This window comes from Furipterus horrens, unplaced genomic scaffold, assembly GCF_987537825.1.
Source record: "Furipterus horrens unplaced genomic scaffold, mFurHor1.1.pri manual_scaffold_10, whole genome shotgun sequence".
Taxonomy (NCBI): domain Eukaryota; kingdom Metazoa; phylum Chordata; class Mammalia; order Chiroptera; family Furipteridae; genus Furipterus; species Furipterus horrens.
Window position 1 is genome coordinate 71,506,594 of NW_028327180.1, and position 19,453 is coordinate 71,526,046.

The 19,453-nt window shown below is 39.9% G+C and overlaps 1 protein-coding gene across 4 annotated transcripts in view; it reads right to left on the minus strand.

Moving 5' to 3' along the window:
• Positions 1-19,453, minus strand: part of ARHGAP26 (Rho GTPase activating protein 26) — a 485,784-nt gene that overhangs the window by 164,289 nt on the left and 302,042 nt on the right. For all 4 annotated transcript variants that reach the window (XM_090288083.1, XM_090288084.1, XM_090288082.1 and 1 more), the window contains exon 18: positions 8,610-8,769. In XM_090288083.1, the coding sequence (XP_090144209.1) occupies positions 8,610-8,769 (160 nt within the window). The remainder of the gene's footprint in view (positions 1-8,609; positions 8,770-19,453) is intronic.

Genomic DNA, 19,453 nt, shown 5'->3' on the forward strand with positions numbered 1-19,453 from the left:
TTCATCTTACTAAATGTCACTTAGTACATTGCATTATGGTTAGTTATACCCTGATAAAACAGGGGACCCTTGGGGAAAAAGGTTCCATCTTATTTACATTTGGCCAATACTGGATGCTCAATATACATTTCTTGTAATAGAGATTAACTAGAATAGATTTTAATACCCAAAATGTGAAAGCAGACCTAAGTTCAACCCTAAAGCCTCCCCTAACAAGCCGTTTTTTAAATTCTCTGTGCTTCGGGTTCACAATTTGTAAAACAGAGCTAAAAATGTTGACCTTACAATATTGCTATGAAAATGAAACAAGATGATGGATATAAAGCTGCTTCGCATAATACATTGAGAATAATAAGCTATCAGTAAAAGATAACCATTACTGCAATTAATATCATTACTTCTAAGCTATGTACATTAAAAAGATCCATTACCTCTAATTGAGTAAATAAATCAGTATGTATTACCAACATGAAAAAAGAAAAATCACCATGAGCCCCCACATATAATACCCTATCTTCTGGCTTTTTCCTCTCTGCCTCCACTTACACTGGGATATTTATTTCCTACAATGGTTCCAGACATTGCTCCCTTCCCTGGTCTGTTGGGGGAAGTGAAGGACGATTTCTGGAGCATTGATGACCAGGTAGTTATGTGGCAGGCATGCTTAATTAATCTGACCAAACTGGACACCTGTGAGAAACACATCGCTAAGGCTCTGAGGAAGGAGATACAGTGGGTTCTCTGTGAAAGGAGATGCCCAGCAGGGGATGTTTCTGGACACAGAGGATGTGCTGTCTGGATGGTGTGTAGGGTGCACCAGTGGCAACAGAACTGGCACATCCTCATTTCTAACCCTTGGGGCTGAATGTCTGATGCTGGTCCTTAGTAAACAAGGAGTGGAGAGAAAAGAGGGAAGGAGGGAGGGAGGGAGGGAGGGAAACTTTAACTTTAGCCAGTTAAAATACTGAAGCCTTTTTCCTTCTCTTAAAAAAAAAGAAAAAAAGATGTTTAATCAAGTAAAAGAATCTGAATTTTCTGGCTCTCTTTTTCAAATGTAAATGTGACTGAAGTGACACTTTTGTCTAAGCTTAAGCCTTAAGAGGCCTCGCAGCTTCTGTGTTTGCCTGCTCTCTTGGAAGTCTGACCAAGACTACTGCATGATGAGAGAGCATATGGAGAGAAGAGAGGCTACGTGGAGGAAGATCAAGAGAAATGCAAATTAAAAGCACAAAGAGATATTACCTCATCCTGGTCAGAATGGCCATCATCAATGAATCAACAAACAACAAGTACTGGCGAGGATGTGGAGAAAAGGGAACCTTTGTGCACTGGTGGTGAGAATGAAGATTGATGTAGCCACTGTGGAAAGCAGCATGGAGTTACCCCAAAAAATTAAAAATGGAGCTGCCTTATGACCCAGCTATTCCACTTCTGGGAATTTACCTGAAGAAGCTTGAAACACTAATTTGAAAGAATATAAGCACCCCTATGTTCATTGCAGCATTATTTACAATTGCCAAGATTTGGAAGCAGCCCAGGTGTCCATCAGCAGATGAGTAGATACAACAACTATGGGACAGTTACCCAATGGAATACTACCCAGCCATAAAAAAGAAGAAAATTTTACCCTTTGCAAAAGCATGGATGGACCTGGAGAACATTACACTAAGTGAAATAAGCCAGTCAGAGAAAGACAAATACCGTATGGTTTCACTCACATGTGGAATCTAATGAATAAAGTGAACTAACAAGGAAAATAGAGATAGAGTCATAATAGAGAGCAGGCTGACAGCTCTGGGGTAGTGGGGGTTAGGGGGCGGAGGGATCAAGTTAAAGGAAAAAGGACCCGTGGACACGGACAACAGGGTGGGGACTGCGGCTGGGAGGGGACTAGAAGTATAAATGGTAACGAAAAAAAAAATACAATAAAAATTTTTAAAATAAAAATAAAAAAGATGCCCCAGGCAACAGCTACTACCAAGGTCCCAGATGTGTGGAGTAAGGTCATCTTGGATCCTCTAGTCATAGTCAAACAACCCCAGCTGATACCATATGGGACACACATAAGCCCTCTCCAGAATTGTGAGCAAAAAAATCACTGCTGTTTTAAATCACTAGGTTTGGACATGATTTGTTATGCAGCAACAGACAGCTGAAATAGGCATCTTATAATTAATTCTCATTCATATTCTCTCTCTCCCTCTCTCTATCTCTCTTTCAATGTTTACACCCCCTTTCAGTATGGTATTCTACTTATTCCTGGGTCCCTACCAATTTTATTTCAAGGCACCGAGTAAATACCTTATATGTTACCAACATGAGAGATTATGTCAGTAACTGGCGAACATATACTAACACCTGTATTACGGCTTATTTCAAGCAAGAGGGCATATGCTATCATAGGCTTCTCGGGGGAAGTGATGAAAAGATGCTCTTGGGAAGCATTTCTTCAAGTGGGGTTTCAGAATTTTGGTGAACTTCTGACACAAAAAATGGAAAACCAGTCACTCCAGGACATTTGTGTATGCATGCTTCTAGAAAATTAAAGCCAAGGCCAAGGGAATGCTCATTAAATATTGTTACCTAAGATTGCAGTATTATGGATTTTACAAAACAAATCTCTGGCAATATTCATCTAAGGATATAAACATGCTCTGGATTTGATGGCTGAAGTTAAGTTTTACTGGTAGGAAACCCAAAAAATTGTCTCCAGAAAGTCAGGGGGAGAGGATGGCCATGGATGCTTAGGATCCTCAGAGGTAAACATCACAGGTTTCCAAAGGAGGCCAAGGCAGCCCCTGCTCACTTCATACCACACCAGGCCCGAACTACATTTAAAAAGGAGCCAAGCTGCCTTATTCTAAGTTGTTTTTACCAGAAAGGCAAACCTGATTAATATTAAGGATGTTCTCCCCAGAATAAGGTACATATACAGGTCTTGCATATAACTTTGGTGCATCGTGAATCCCAGATTAAAAACTTCTATTGAAGGGGTATGCTAGCTCCCCTGGGACTGGAGGCATTTATTCTGGTGCAGCCTTCAACCCAGGAATGTTTTCACTCACACACCATCAGTTTCCACAGGAACTTAAATCTCACTGTGATTCATCCCACTCTCTCACAAAGACTAATGAAAAAGAACATATAATGAAGCACTGCAATACTCCTGATATGCATCTCAACCAAGGCCACAGCAGACAGTAACGGAATGTACAATTCTCCTAACTAGATGAGTATTCTCACCAGTCTTTGCCCATATACTTACGGGTCTGGCCATGCATTTTGTATTTCATTTCTATTTCTATATTTTGTGCCTGAGGTAGGATGGCTGCTTGTTTACACAAGTTTCAATATTGTTATTAGCAGTATCCGGTCCTTTTTCTGTCATGCTACTTTCAAACATGTTTTCTGGCTTTCAAGGCCCAAGGACACCAAAAACAGTTACAGTTCAAAAGCCATTAGATGCTCCCTGCTATAAGTTCAAATATGTTCTTTTAGGGACATGAGATATAATCAAACTGCTTATTCCTTAACATTTAATATTATATTATTTAAGAAAAGGTTAAGTGATAAAATGTACTATTTTAGGAGAGGGGCATATATGACATTCGGGGACGGACATGAACTCTATTTTCAGAGAATTCTGTTGAGACTGCTAAAAACAGCGGTTGACATGTACTAAACCTCATTCCCTGCCAGATTCTAGATTAAGTCCTTTACATAAATCATCTTATTTAATCCTCATGACAAACCAGATGAAGGAGTGTGGCATACTGGCTAGGTGGTCACCAAACTTGCTTCCCTCTTCTCTGAGTACACAATTAGGCTGCTTTCCCAGCCTCCCTTGCAGTTAGATGTGGCCATGTAAATGAATTCTGGCCAATGGAATACAGAAGAAAATAAGGAAAGCATCTTCTAGGCTTGGCCCATATAAACTTACCCAATCTTCCACACTTTCTCATTTCCTTCACCAATTGTCTGATTGCAGAGATCTGCAAAGCAGAAGGCAGAACTACACGATGGGAGGAACCTGGGTTGCTGAATCACTCACTGAATAAGATGCCACCCTCAGAATACCTGTAGTGAACTGTTATGTGAGCAAGAGATCAACATCTACTGTCTAGAGTCACTTGTTATTTTGGGGTTGTTTGTTATAGCAGTTAGACTATACTAAAAGTAGTTTTGTAAAAATAAGCATAGAGAGGTTAAGCAATCTGCTCCAGGCCACACAACTACTAAGAGGTAGCAGATATGAATCCAAGTGGTTTGCCTTTAGAAACCATATTATAAACTATTGTTAGATTATTTTCTCTTTTTATCAGTTCATTTTTATCATACATAAGAAACTTTTTCGACTTCCGGTCAAGATGGAGACGTAGGTAGACATGCTTTGCCTTCTGGTACAACTATAGATAGAATTACAACTAGATCTCAAAAACAAATAACAAACAGAACAGTCAGAAAATCCATTCTATGGAGGTCCGACAACCAATTATTTTTAAAAGGCACATTCATCCAGACGAGTAGGAGAGGTGGAGTCGAGAAGACAGGTAGAGAGGTGGTGTGGCTCAGAAAAGCAACGATGGTGGCAGAATGGAAGTCCCACATTCACATGTGGTGAATAAAAATAGGGAGCGATACTCTGGGAGAAAATGATCCCAGCCTCAGGCTAGACCGCACAGCCCAGGGTTCCAGTACCAGGAAGATAAAACCCCATTACCTTTAGCTGTAAAAACCAGTGGGGGTTGGGGAGGTGGAAGAAACGGCCATATTTTCACCACCTAAAGGGCTTGCATGGTCTTAGAATGTACACAAACCCCAGGGCAGCAACTGGAGGGCACTAATTGCATACAGGAAGTGGGTGAAGTGACTGGAAACAGGGTGAGTGTTGGGAAAATCACCAGAAACCAGGCAGCAGCACTGTCCCCGCCCTGGCAATTATCTAAGGCTCTGTACCACACAATTTACAGGTGCCTTTGCTACATAGGCCACACTACTAAGACAGGGAATAAAAGCAGCTCTATCTGCTACACACAAACAAACACAGGGAGGCTGTCAAATTGAGAAGGCAAGGAAATATGCCCCAAATGAAGGAACAGAACAAAACCCCATAAAAAGAACTAAATGAAATAGAGATAGCCAAACTATCAGATGCAGAGTTCAAAACACTGGGGATAATGATGCTCAGAGAACTCAGAGTATGGCAAAAAAAATAAAGGAAGAAATGAAAGTTACAAAAAGTGAAATAAAGAAAAATATACAGGAGTCAACAGTGAAGGGAAGAAAGTGGATTCAAATCAATGATTTGGAATAAAAGGAAGAAATAAACATTCAACCAGAACAGAAAGAAGAAACAAGAATGCAACAAAATAAGGAGATGGTTAGGAACCATTGGGACAACTTTTAACGTACCAACATCCGAATCATAGGGGTGCCAGAAGGAGAAGAAGAAAAGGAAGAAATCAAAAACTTATTTGAAAAAATAACAAAGGAAAACTTCCCTAATTTGGCAAAGGAAATAGACATGCAAGTCCAGGAGGCACAGACAGTCCCAAACAAGTTGGACCCAAAGAGGACCATATCAAGACACATCATAATCAAAATGCGAAAGGTTGAAGATAAAGACAGAATCTCAAAAGCAGCAAGAAAAAAGAAGAGAGTTACCTACAAAGGAGTTCCCATAAGACTATTAGCTGATTTCTCAAAAGAAACTTTGCAGGCAAGAAGGGGCTGGCAAGAAGTATTCAAAGTGATGAAAAGCAAGGGCCTACAACCAAGATTACTCTATCCAGCGAAGCTATCATTTAGAATGGAAGGGCAGATAAAGTGCTTCCCAGACAAGGTAAAGCTAAAAGGGTGCATCATCACCAATCCTTTTTACATGAAATGTTAAAGGGACTTATTTAGGAAAAAGAAGATCAAAACTATGAATATTAAAATGACAAAAAACTCACAGCTATCACAACTGAATCTAAAAAACAGAAACAAACTAAGCAAACACCAGAACAGAAACAGAATCATAGGTATGGGGCTCATTTGCAAGGTTATCAGTTGGGAGGGGATAGGCAGAGAATTGGGGAAATGGTGCAGGGATTAAGAAATACAAATTGGGAGGTACAAAATAGACGGGGGAGGGGGGGTGTTAAGAATAGTATAGGAAAGGGAGAAGCCAAAGAACTTATATGCATGACCCATGGACATGAGCTAAGGAAGTGGGGGGATTGCTGGGGAGAAGGGGGGTACTGGGCAGAGAGAGCCAAAGGGGGAAAGATTGGGACAACTATAATAGCACAGTCAATAAAATATACCTAAAGGAAGAAACCTGTTCTATACGTGATTTACAATATTTGAGGGAGGTTAAAGTTTGAGATGAAAAGAAGATAATTTTCAAGTAAATAACTTTATTTCTACATCTCTGTATTAACCATGTAAGAGGGAGGCTATGCTGCCTAGGCAACTTTGCAGGATACTGCTGTTACTTTGTGAAAGTTTATATTCTGAGGTTCTTTTGTGGTTATTAACACTTCATAACAACTTATGACCGAAACTTAGCGGCTTTAAACATATCCACTCCCTGCTTCTGTGGGTTAAGAATTCAGGAGAGGCTTCGCTCGGTGGTTCTGACTCAGGGTCTCTTATGAGGTTGCACTAGAGATGTCAGTTGGAGCTGAGGCATCCAAAGGCTTGATCAGGGCTGGAGGAGTCGCTTCCAAAGCGCCTCTCTCACATGTCTGGCAAGTTGGTTTGGTTGCTGGCAGGAAACCTTACTTCCTCCCCACAGGGCTATGGGACTGCTTCACAACAGGGGCGCTTGCTTCCCTCAGAGTGATCACATCCACAAACCAAGGCAAATGCTACAAGGTCTTCTGTGACAAGTCTCCAAAGTCACACTCCATTACAGTACTTTTACAATATCCCATTGACCATACTGGAACCACTATTCCCACTGATCAATTCCTATTGAACACACTGGGGTTGATATTGGGAAGGAAACTATACAAGAGAGTGAACATCAGAAGACAAGGGCCCCTGGGAGCCATTCTTGAGGCCAGATACCACAAGCTCCCATTCGTTCATCCAACACGTATGCGCGGGGCTCCTCCTGAGACTTGCGGACAAGGCAGCGGCAAAAATGACAAGGTCTCTGCTTTCGTGAAGCGTACATTCTAGCGGAGGTCAGAAAGGCACAGATCTAATCAGTAACTAAATTACAGACTGTGCTGGAAAGTGGTAAGTGCTCTGGGGAGAGAGAGAAAGCAGGGTCAAGGGGAGGGGGCGTGCTGGAGGTTGGGGCTGCTTACAGTTTTCAGTACAGAGATCTAGGTAGGACTCACTTAGAGGGCTTGAAAGAGGTGAGGAAACATGCCATGTGTTATGTGGAGGAAGAGTGTTCCAGGCACTGGGAACAGCAACTGGAAGGCCTTGAGGTACAAGAGGATGCCGTGTGTGAGGAACAGCAACGCAGCCAAGGTAGGAAATGAGATAAGTCCCAGAGGGGAGAGCAGAGACCACTTAGGACCTTCTAGGCCCCTTAAGTACTCTAGCTTTCACTTAGTAAAATGCAAAGCCACTGGATGTTTCTTGGCAGACAACTGATGTGATTTGACTTAACATTTAAACAACTCTCACTCTTGTGGCTGATATCAGAATAGACAGGCCAGGCATGGAAGCAGGGAAGCAAATTAGGAGACTTGTAAAAATCCAGACAAGAGATGTTGGTAGCTAATATTAGAGTGTTATTAGTGTAGGTGGTAATAAAGTGATCTAGATTTATTTTGCAGGTTATCTGGCACAATTTATTCACGATTCTAGGTCAAATTTTTATTTAGAAGAAGCATATTTTATTGGATACCAGAGCTGTGGCTGTCAAATGGTGCTCTAGGGGACCCTAGAGCTTCTGAGAAACCTCAGAGGGATTTGTTGTTAGGAGCTGGGGTGAGACAGATGAGCGAAGCATCATGTCTCTGACCCCAGTTTTGTAAGGGCAGTTCTGTGCTGACATACTTCATTATGAGGGGTAAGGGAGATCTTCTTAAGAAAGATCAAAATGCTCGAAGGAACAGACAGACCACACACACACACACACACACACACACACACACACACACACACACACAAACACACACAGAAAAAAAGACACCATTTATAAAACTGAAAAGCAAACTATAGATTAGGAAAAATATCTGCAACACAAATGAAAATAGTTCGATGTCCCTAATTTTTAAAAAATAGTATAAATTCACAAGAGGACATTAAGTTTAAAAAAAAATGGGAAAAGGGCATCTTCAAAATGAGACATAATAACAGTACCTTCTTCATTGAATTCTTATGAGGATAAAAAGACAACATATATAAGGTACTTAGCACAGTTCCCAGTACAGAATAAAAGCCCAGTAAATGTTCACCACTGTCACCACGATAACCTCCAATGTTGCCACACTGCCGTCATGGGATGATTACCATCACTGCCGTCACCACCACCATCAGCAACTTCATCACTGTGGAGTTCTCACTGCCTACGTGAACACCAGTCACCCGGAATGCCAGTGCCAACTCCACTTCCCCCAGGCAAATTCTTCACTCACAGTGACCCCGTAGATCTGTATTACCTTTTCATGATTTTCTATCAGGATCTCAATGACAATGTTCTGAAATTTGATATCCATGATGGCTGCTACTGTCTCTTCCTGAGGCCGCAGCAGGGTGGGTCCAAACACCACGCCAAGGTTTGCCACTGTCATCAAATTTTGCTTGTGGTTTTTAGCAACACTGGGGGAAAGGAAAAGAAGAGGCACAATGAGAGAAATAGTGTACAAATGAGACAGTTGACTTCCCTCTACCTTTCCTATTTTTAGACTCCTCATCCAGAAGGAGCCAGACCTTGGGATACCTTCCAATATCCTTGGAGTTCAGAGACTTTTCTACTCATATTTTCATCTATCGAAGCTTCAAATATCTTCAGTGTTCAGGCTACTTAGCTATTTCAGGATATGCCACTCCTTATCATTTCCATTTTGCCTGAACAACCAGCCAACCAAAGCAGCTGCTTTCCAAAATACAAACCTGTGCATATCCAAATCCCTGTTCTGCAAATCCAGGTAACTGCTAATCCCACTTAGTTACAACTCTATACTTGGCTGCTGCTGAAACCACTCTGATCAACAGCATTTTCTCTAGCTCAAATACAGAAACTCTTGACAGCTTTAATATATCTGCAAATACAGGCACAAAATACTTAATTTTTAAATTGGGCAGATCTGGATACTTAAAAGGAAGACAAGAAATTCAGAACTTTAGGCTCAGAGTATTAAAGCCTCATAACATGAAACATGTAGTTTACATTAAACAAAACATCTGGCATAAACAGAAATAAAAGCACATATATATGGCTGTGTTTATATTGTCATTTATACTCAAAGGCTAAGGAACACTCAGGGTCAGCAGTAGCTGGGTCCAAGTAATTTTCTAAACACATATGCATATTTTTAGATAAGCAGCTACTCAAAACATATACCCGAACTCTACATCCAGACCACCATGACCTAGCCATAAAACTTAGTTGTCCATTTCCTGGCCCTGTTTATAAAAATATACAAATTACCTATTGACAACAAATAAGATAAAAGTTAAGTCCAGTCAGTACATATTGTTAAGAAAATATTAGGAACTTCTCTAAATCACCTGCTAGAAAAGAAAAACTATTCATTATGAGAAACTAGAGGGAAATTGGGCAGAGATGTCAGTTTCCACAGACATACCTCTAGCATTTAGTGCTATTTATAGTGAATGTTTTTTAACACAATTCTGTAAATGCTTACACTGTTTTAGATTGTATACTTCTATTTTGTAGGAGGGGAAAAAAAGGTTCTGCTGATTTAAGTGCTGGTTTTGAAACTGAGCCTATATTGAAATACTATCTCAACCAATTTTTTTTTTTAATTTTTATTTTTGGTTTTTCAATTACAGTTGTCCCCTTTTCTCCCCTTTTCTCTCCCCCACCCAACCCACCCCCTCTTCCGCAATCATATCCCTCCCCGTTGTCCATGTCCATGAGTCATTTATATATGTTCTTTGACTAAACCCTTCAACCAATTTTATCAGCAGATGTGTACTTGGCTATGATTTTCTAGGGCTGAAAGTAATTTCCTAAAAACTTCCTCCTCTGAAAGGGGCACAGGAGTGGTCAGGTCTATGAAACTTTAACCGTGGCATAACGCAGTTAGAAAGACAATTTGCTTTTTGATTGCTAAGCAATACCTTCAGCAAGGATCCTGGGATGTTTCTGGCCCATGTAAGAATAATTTACAAGCTTTTTTTTTTTTTTTTTTTTTTTTTTTTTGCGTTCTTAATAGTTTCTCATTCTATCCAGAACTGCATCACATTTCTAGTCAGAAAGCCTTAATGCCGATGGTCAAGTTCTTATTTGACAAGGCAGACTTTGGTTCTGTGCCTCAGTCAATCAGCAAGTATGCATACTTAAAAGCTGCTTGTAACACTATGACTTTCAACATCAGCTCCTGTGTGCAGAAGTGAATTCCATGCCTTTATATTCCCCTCCCAGCGAACTAAGTCAGTAGACTTACCCCTCGTCACAAAAGTCCCTTGTGCAAGTGAATCAACAAGCTATTTATGTATGAAAGCACTTTTAAATTGCAGACTGATAAAAAAATATATGGTTTGGATGATGATCATTTTTCACCACCATGCTCCTCAGCACTACCTCCAACTCAAGCAATAGCCTGCTAACGAGGCCCCCTGACTAGAATCTCTAGGTTCAGCTTTATTGTGCTTGCCACCGCCAATTACTGTTTAAAACAGCTCCGATCACGTCATTCCTCTGCTGAAAGCTGCAACAGCCTCCCACCTCACTGGGTTGTTGGGAGAGAACACAATGAAACAGTATATGCAATGTATAAAGTGTTTAGAAATGCTTCTATTTTTTGAGAGTTGATAATGATAATTATAAACCCTTGGTAGGTTCAACTGTTTTGAATATGAAGTCCAAACTGAAGAAATACCACACTTTTTCCCAAGTCACCTATGCCAATTCCCAGCTCTGGGCATCTGGGCAAGTGGTTCAGTATGTCTAAGCTTTGGGTTCCTCAAAGGAAACCGCATTTTTGTTTTTGTTTTGTTTTTTAAACTTTTTAATTGAATTTATTGGCATGACATTGGTTAATAAAATTATAGAGGTTTCAGGTGTACAATTCCATAAATAATCATCTGTATATTGCATTGTGTGTTCACCACCCAAGTCAAGTTTCCTTCCATCATCATTTATCCCCTTAATCCCTCTTTCCTTCTGGTAATCACCAAACCATTGTTTGCAACTAGGAATTGTGGATTGTGTTTTGTTTGGTTTGGTTTAATCCCTTCACCTTTTCCACCAAGCCCACAACCCCCTTCCCATCTGATAGCTGTCAGTCTCTTCTCTATGAGTCTGTTTCTATTTTGTTTATTAGATTCCACACATGATTGGAATCATACTGTATTTGTCTTTCTCTGACTGGTTTACTTAACTTAGCATAATGCTCTCCAAGTCCATCCATGCTGTTACAAAGGGTAAGATTTCCTTCTTTTTACGGCGGAGTAGTATTCCACTGCGTAACTGTACCACAGCTTTTTAATCCACTCATCTACTGATGGACACTTGGGCTGCTTCCAAATCCTGGATATTGTAAATAATGCTGCAAAAACATAGGAGTGTATAAATTCTTTTGGACTAGTGTTTCAGGTTTCTTCAGGTAAATTCCCAGAAGCAGAATCGCTGGGTCATAAAGAAGTGTGACTTTTTATTTTTTGAGGTAACTCCATGCTGCTTTCCACAGTGGCTGATCCTATCTGCATTCCCAGTAGTTTTCTAGCGGAATCGTTAGGGTTCTTTATATATAGTATCATGTCATTTGCAAATGACAATTTTATGTATTTCTTCCTTTCCAATTTGGATGTCTTTTACTTCTTTATCTTGTCTGATTGCTGTGGCTAGGACTTCCAGTACTGTTTGAGTAAGAGTGGTGAAAGTGGACATCCCTATCTAGTTCCCGATCTTAAGGAAAATGCTTGTAGTTTTAGCCCATTGAATACGATATTGGCTGTGGGTTTGTCATATATAACCTTTATAATATTGAGGTATATTCCATCTATTTCCACTTTGCTGAGTGTTTTTATCATAAATGGATGTTGGATGCTCTTTCTGCATCTGTTGATATGATCATGTGGTTTTTATCCTTCATACTGATTATGTGGTGTGTCATGTTAATTGATTTGCAGATATTGTACCAACCTTGCATCCCCAGAATAAATCTTACTTGATCATGATGTATGATCTTTTTCAATGTATTGCCAGATCCTGTTTGCTAATATTTTGTTGAGGATTATAGCATCTATGTTAATAAAAAATATTGGCCTATAATTTTTTTTCTTTGTAGTGTCTTTAGCTGGTTTTGGAATTAGGATAATGCTGGCTTCAAAAATGAGCTTTGGAGTCTTCTCTCCTCTTGAATTTTCTGGAGTAGTTTGAGAAAGACAGGTGTTCATTCTTCTTTGAATGTTTGGTAAAATTCGCCTGCGAAGCTATCCAGTCTAGGACTTTTGTTTGTTGGGAGTTTTATGATTACTCCTTCAGTTTCACTAGTTGTAATTTGTCCAGATTCTTGGGTTCTTTTTGATTCAGTTTTGGAAGATTGTATGTTTGTAGGAATTTAACCATTTCATCAAGATTACCCAATTTGTTGGCATTAGCTGTTTGCAGTATTTTCTTATAATCTTTTGTATTTCTTTGGTGTCAGTTGTTACTTTTCTTTCACTTCTGATTTTATTTATTTGGGTCCTTTCTCTCTTTTTTTCTTAATGAGTCTGTTTAAATGTTTACCAATGTTGTTTATCTTTTCAAAGAACAAGCTCTTTGGTTTCATTAATCTTTTGTGTTATTTTTTTAAGACTATTTCATTTATTTATGCTCTGATCTTTATTTCCTTTCTTCTACTCACTTTGGGCTTTATTGTTCTTTTTCTAGTTCCTTTAAGTGTAAGATTGTTTATTTAAGATTTTTCTTATTTCTTGAGATAGGCCTGTAAGGCTGTGAATTTCCCTCTTGGGACTGCTTCCCCTGCATCCCATAGATTTTGGGCTATTGTGTTCTCATTTTCATTTGTTTCAAGGTATCTTTTGATTTCTTCCTTGATCTCATTGTTAACCCATTCATTGTTTAGTAATAGGTTATTTAGCTTCCATGCTTTGTGTGTATTTCAGAGGTTTTTTTTTTTTTTTTGTCTCTTGTGATTGATTTCTAGTTTCATACCATTATGGTTAGAGAAGATGCTTGATATGATTCCAATCTTCTTAAATTTATTGAGATTTGTTTTGTGTCCTAACATGTGGTCTATCCTAACAAATGTTCCATGTGCACTTGAAAGAATATATATTCTGCTGCTTTGGGATGAAATGCTCTGAAGATATCAATTAAATCCATCTGATCTAATGTGTCATTTAAGGCTACCGTTTCTTTGTTGATTTCCTATCTGGAAGATCTAGCCATTGATGTCAATGGGTGTTAACCCCCCTACTATGTATTACTTTCAGTCTCTTGCTTTATGTCCCTCAAGATTTGCTTCTCATACTTAAGTGCTCCTTTATTGAGTGCATATATGTTTACAAGAGTTATATCCTCTTGTTGGGTTCCTGAACCCTTTATCATTATGGAGTATCCTTCTTTGTCTCATAATCTTTGTTTAAAAGCCTGTTTTGTCAGATATAAGTGTTGTTAACACAGCTTTTTTTCTTTTCCATTTCCTTACTTTTGGTCTATGTTATCTTTCATTCTAAGGTGGGGTTTCTTGTAGAAAGCATAACTATGGGTCTTGTTTTCTTTTCTTTTTTTAAAGATTTTATTTATTTATTTTTAGAGAGAGGGGAAGGGAAGGAGAATGAGGGAGAGAAACATCAATGTGTGGTTGCCTCTCACATGCCCCCAACTGGGGACCTGCCCCACAACCTAGGCATGTGCCCTGACCAGGAATTGAACCGGTGACCCTTTGTTTTGAAGGCTGGCACTCAATCCACTGAGCTACAACAGCCAGGGTGGGTCTTGTTTTCTTATCCATTCAACTACCCCATGTCCTTTGATTGGAGCATTTAAGCCATTTACATTTAAATTGATTCCTGACAGATACATACTGAGTGCCATTTTATTCTTTTAACTACGTTCCTCTGTTTCTTCTTCCTCTTGTTCTTCTTTAAGAAAGCCCTTTAACATTTCTTGTAATGCTGGTTTGGTGGTAGTAAACTCCTTTAGTCTGTTCTTGTCTAGGAAGTTTTTTATTTATCCTTCAATTTTAAATGGTAGCTTTGCTGGATAAAGTAGCCTTTCTTGTAGGTGCTGGCTTTTCATCACTTTGAGTATTTCATGCCAATCCCTTCCAGCCTGAAATGTTTCTGTTGATAAATCCCCTGATAGTCTATGGGAACTCCCTTGTAGGTAAACTCTCTTTTCTTTTGGTGCTTTTAATATTCTTTCTTTGTCTTTAAACTTTGCCTTTTTTATTATGATGTGTCTTGGTGTGGCCCTCTTTGGGTTCACCTTGTTTGAGACTCTCTGTGCTTCCTGGACTTGTGAGTCTTTTTCCTTCACCAGCTTAAGGGGAAGTTTTGGTCATTATTTCTTCAAATAGGTTCTCAGTCCTTTGCTCTCTCTCTTCTTCTTCTGCTACCTCTATGATTTGAATGGTTTACACTTCATATTGGCCCAAAGGCCCCTTAAATTATCCTCATTTTAAAAAATTCTTTTTTTTTTCTTTTTGCTGCTCTGGTTGGGTAATTTTTTCCCCTACCTTGTCAACCAAATTGATGATCCAATCCTCTACTTCATCCAACCTATTCTTTATGCCTTCCAGTGAATTCTTCATTTCAAGTATTGTATTCTCCATTTCTGACTTTTATTTTTTTTTATGATTTCTATGTCCTTTTTCTTGCTGTTGAGCATCCTTATAACCATTGTTTTGAACTCTATATATGATAAATTACTTGCTTGCATTTCATTTAGCTCTTTTTCTGGCCATTTCTCCTTTTCTTTCATTTGGGCATGTTTCCCCATTTTGGCTACCTCTTTGTGTTTGATTCTATGTATTAGATAGATCTGCTATGATTCCCAGTCTTGGTGCAGTGGCCTTAGGTAGCAGGTGTTCTGTGGTGTCCATTGATGCAGTCTCCTTGATCACCTTAACTGAGTGGTCAGGAATGTCTCTTGTGTAGGTTCTGTGGGCCCTCCTATTAGAAGTGAGTCTTGATTACTATTGGCCCATTTATGCATCAGATCAATTCTCAGTCTGGTTGACTGTGAGGCTCAACTCTGACCATGGTGTGCAAGCTGCTATGCAGGTGCTGACCACATGAAGCAGATTCACCTAGCCAGGTCTGGGGCCTGTCAAGGTCTCCCTTTGGATATGCCACTTGGATTCTGCTCTGATGTCTTCTGAAGCTTGCTACTGGATGTACTGGTTCTGGGTCTCTTGGGAGAAAATCTGGTACAGGCTAATGCCAACACTGCCTGTTGACTGGCTCTGGGAAACATGTTTGGAGCAGCCTCAATGTGGTTTCTTCTAAATCCTTGGTTATAAGAGTTCTCTTCAGCTAATCTTCAGCTTGTTATTCAGGATAATTGTTCCAGAATTTAGTTGTAATTCCAGCTTGATCCTAAAAGGACATGAATGAGTGTAACTTCCACCTATTCTTGCCACCGTGTTGGACTCCTGAAGCTGGGTTCCTCATCTTAAACATGGGGGTGGGTGTAAAATATACCTACTTCATGAGGTTGTTGTGTAGATTAAATGTGATGATGAATGGGAAATGTAGTAAGTAGTAAAATTTACTATCTATTCTTACTTTCTACTTTCCCACCTATCTGCCTTTGTCATTCTTCTGCCTAGAATGTTTTTACTCTTCTTTCTTTGCTTGGCAAACTGATGATCTGCAAGGCTCAGCTCTAATGGCTCCCTTGCTTTTTGCAGCCTCTGTCTAGTCTTTCTTCAATCTTCCACTTCTCAATGAAGGCAGATGTGTTGTCCCAGTCTTGTATTTATTATATGTGATTACTGTCTATATTGCTGTCTTAGAATAGAGACTGTGCTTATTTTAGGTGGTTCCATCAGCACTAAGCGCAGTTCTTGGTCCAGGAAAAGCACAACAATTTTCACTGAGGCATTAAAAGATGATGGAAGCTTCTCAGTAGACATAAAACAATTATTCTCAATGCAACTACTCACTCATAATATTTCAAATTATTAATAATCATTGGGGGGGAAGTATTTCAACTATCCCAACCTCCCCTTTCAAAGTCTGGAGCTGTGTTCCATTTCATGGATTTAATTAATAAGTAATAATTACTCAGATTTGCAGGCCCCAATGCCAAAGGCATTTGGGAAAAAAAAGTACAGTGATTCTAGATAAGCAAGTCTGAATATAAATAGGCTTGAGGCTACTCAACATAATTCATTTCCTTTTTAATGATCCATTTTATTTTAGAACTTAAAAAACACATTGATCTAAGTCTTATGAAACTCGTGGGGGAAAAAAGCTGCACCTTTTATAACTAACTACCATTGTATTTTGGTTCAGTGAAGTAATGAATGGATCTGTCACTTGGTTATTACTGCTCACAACTTGGTACGGCTATGTTCATTACTCCAGATTGAATTATTAATGGCTTGAGATCTCTATGTATTCCGGAGAGAAAGGCCTAGACGTCAGCCTCTGCTGCCACCAGTCATCCATTACAGTCTGACGAATGTACAGATGTGTGGGAGGCAGCCTGGCAGAGCACTGAAAAGCCCATTCCAGCAGAGGCCATGGAACTCATTCATTAACAAGGTCTATAAAACACTGAAAGCCTGCTTCCCGCGTTCGTAAATGAGCTGCTTGAGTACTTTCTCACACAGTCCAGAATGTCATACTGAGTCTTTACTTAAAATCCACATGCAAAAGTTTCTTGTGCTTGCACATTCCACTGAAGGAGTCTTTGACATGTCTTTCAGGTCCCTAGGTCCACATGAACTCCTTTGTGATGCTTTATGAGAAAACTGCCGATTCTATAGGCTTCCTTTGCAGCTTGCAGTAAAAAAATTTCCCTTCAATTTTAACCTGGGGGAGACCTAGTTCCTTTTGTGACCATTAAGAGTTTGCTGTATCAGCTGAGAAGCAATACATCTCCTGAGGGGCCGTCTTCTTGTTGAGGGATTTGCGCCCCATGTTCCCTGTTGTTCCCTCATGAATTGCAATTAATGAGGAGAAAGCTGGTTCCAAAGAAATGGCCTTGGAGGAAGGGCCTCTTGCCATCTTTGTTTCAAGGGAAAATGGATGGGACTTCTGGATGGGACTGACACCCTTTGAGAGGCAGATAGAGGTAAATCAATTCCAGATGAGGATGATGGTAGGGAGTGTTATGAGGAGAGTAGACAGTAGCCAACCCTTCTGGGGCTCGTAATGCAGAGACTGCCATGCTGTCATAGGGATGCATCTGTCTTCCTAGCATTAAATGAAAGCCAGAGCTTGGTAAGTTCTAAGCTGTACTTTATAGCCACAGCCTGGCCCTGATGTACTCCAACAATAAATGTGCCTATTGCGGGGTTTACAAGTACATTTCCTCTTGAGGCCTGGAGTGCTTTGTTGAGGTATGTCAAAGCTGAGTCCTCGTTCCACTGGACACGATGTGGTGACAGATTAGCACTACCTGCAATGGATGGGATGGGTGAACAGTGTATCTACACTTATCTGCCATCTTTAATCTGTTTGCTTCAGCTTCCAGTGTTAAATAATGACAGTAAATTAGACTTGTGGGGTGTTTTAGAGTTTACAAGTAGCTTTGCTACAATATTTTATATTCATCTGACCTTCAAAAAACCCTGGAACAGTAGCTCTCAAACTTTCTGACAATGAGCCATAGTAGAAAATTATTTTCCCATGTAACATACTTTCCCCATAAAATAAATTTTTCCTTATAACACACACACACACAGTTTCAAAAACAATAAGTGTGATAAATTCTGATATTTTCTATCCTTTTTTAAAACCTACTAAATTGATTTCACACCCACTAACGTGCTATGACCTACAACTTGAAAAGAGCTATTCTTAGTTGTACAGAGTACAAAAATTATCTCCAATTTACAAATATGGGGGAGGGGTCTAAGGAAGATAGTACAGCACATAGTGGTTAAGAGTCAGATATATATATTCCCAATTGGGTGACAATAGTAGACAAGTCATTTGCCATCTTTAAACCCATTTCTTTTACCTGTAAACCAGGAGCAATAATACCTACCTCATATAGTTTTAAGGCTGATTAAGTAAGATGAGATGAGTAAATCTCTTGGCATGAAACAATGACTTAATAAATGATAGCTGCTATTGTTCACAGTGGTGGTCAATGGAGTGGTGATGATAGCGGTAGAAGTAGGAGCAAGTGCCAATTTAAAGTCACACTGTTAATTGGTGATGTCATTAACCTGCACAGGAACGTCTAGTAACCAGCTTCTGCCTGGGACAAGGAGGCCTACCTCCTCCAATTATATTTCAAGAGATTCTGTTACCCTACTTATTTGTACTTCTCTTCTTGGTATTCTTTCTTTTCCAAAATGATTAGGTGCTCCAAATCTATAGAAAAGTTCAAAACCTAATACTATTTGTTTTTCGTCACTTCCTCATAATCATCTCTCGCACAACAGGCTGAGAACCTCACAAGAAACTACAGTAAACCCACCACACTCACTCTGCCTTCAGGGGCACCAGCTTGTCCCTGGCCTGCTGGCAAGTCCTCTCCTAACTATCCAAAGCCCACCTCCCTGTGAAGCCCAGCTCTGGACATTCCTTTTCCACAGTACTGTCTGCTCTACATGATTACGTTCACAGTCAATTGCACGAGGACTGCTCCCCTTCTCACAATCATGGTCCTGGAATTAACCCTCTGCAGCATATAGGCAGGTCCTGGGTAGGCCCCAGGTTACTAATTCTGAAAGTGGTTGAGTGGGTGGGCACCTAAGCTGCAATAAATATCACTCTGCTCTCTAATACCCTCGTGGGGGTAGAGAAGCTCCAAGTTCTGGGACCGAGAAGGATTAGTTGAAAATGATGCTGTTGGAGACACACTTTTTTGTGGCTAACCAGGCAAGTTTAATTTCCTGGGTTGTTAATGTGGTGTTCCTTTCACCAACTTCAAATTCATCTTCAGTACCTAACGAGGAGTGGCAGTGGGGAATCCCACCATGACTGCCGGCGTGTTTTCTACTAAGTCAGACTGTATGTGTATGTGTGTTGCCTGGATACCATCTGGACTCGGTGAGGTGAGAGCAGTCAGGACGGTGCTGAGGAGGCCTCTGCCAAAGAGACCCATCAGAGTCACAAATATAGCTTTGCCAGGCTGGCCCAATGGTTGGCACCAGAATGAGAGTTTAAAATAAACTGT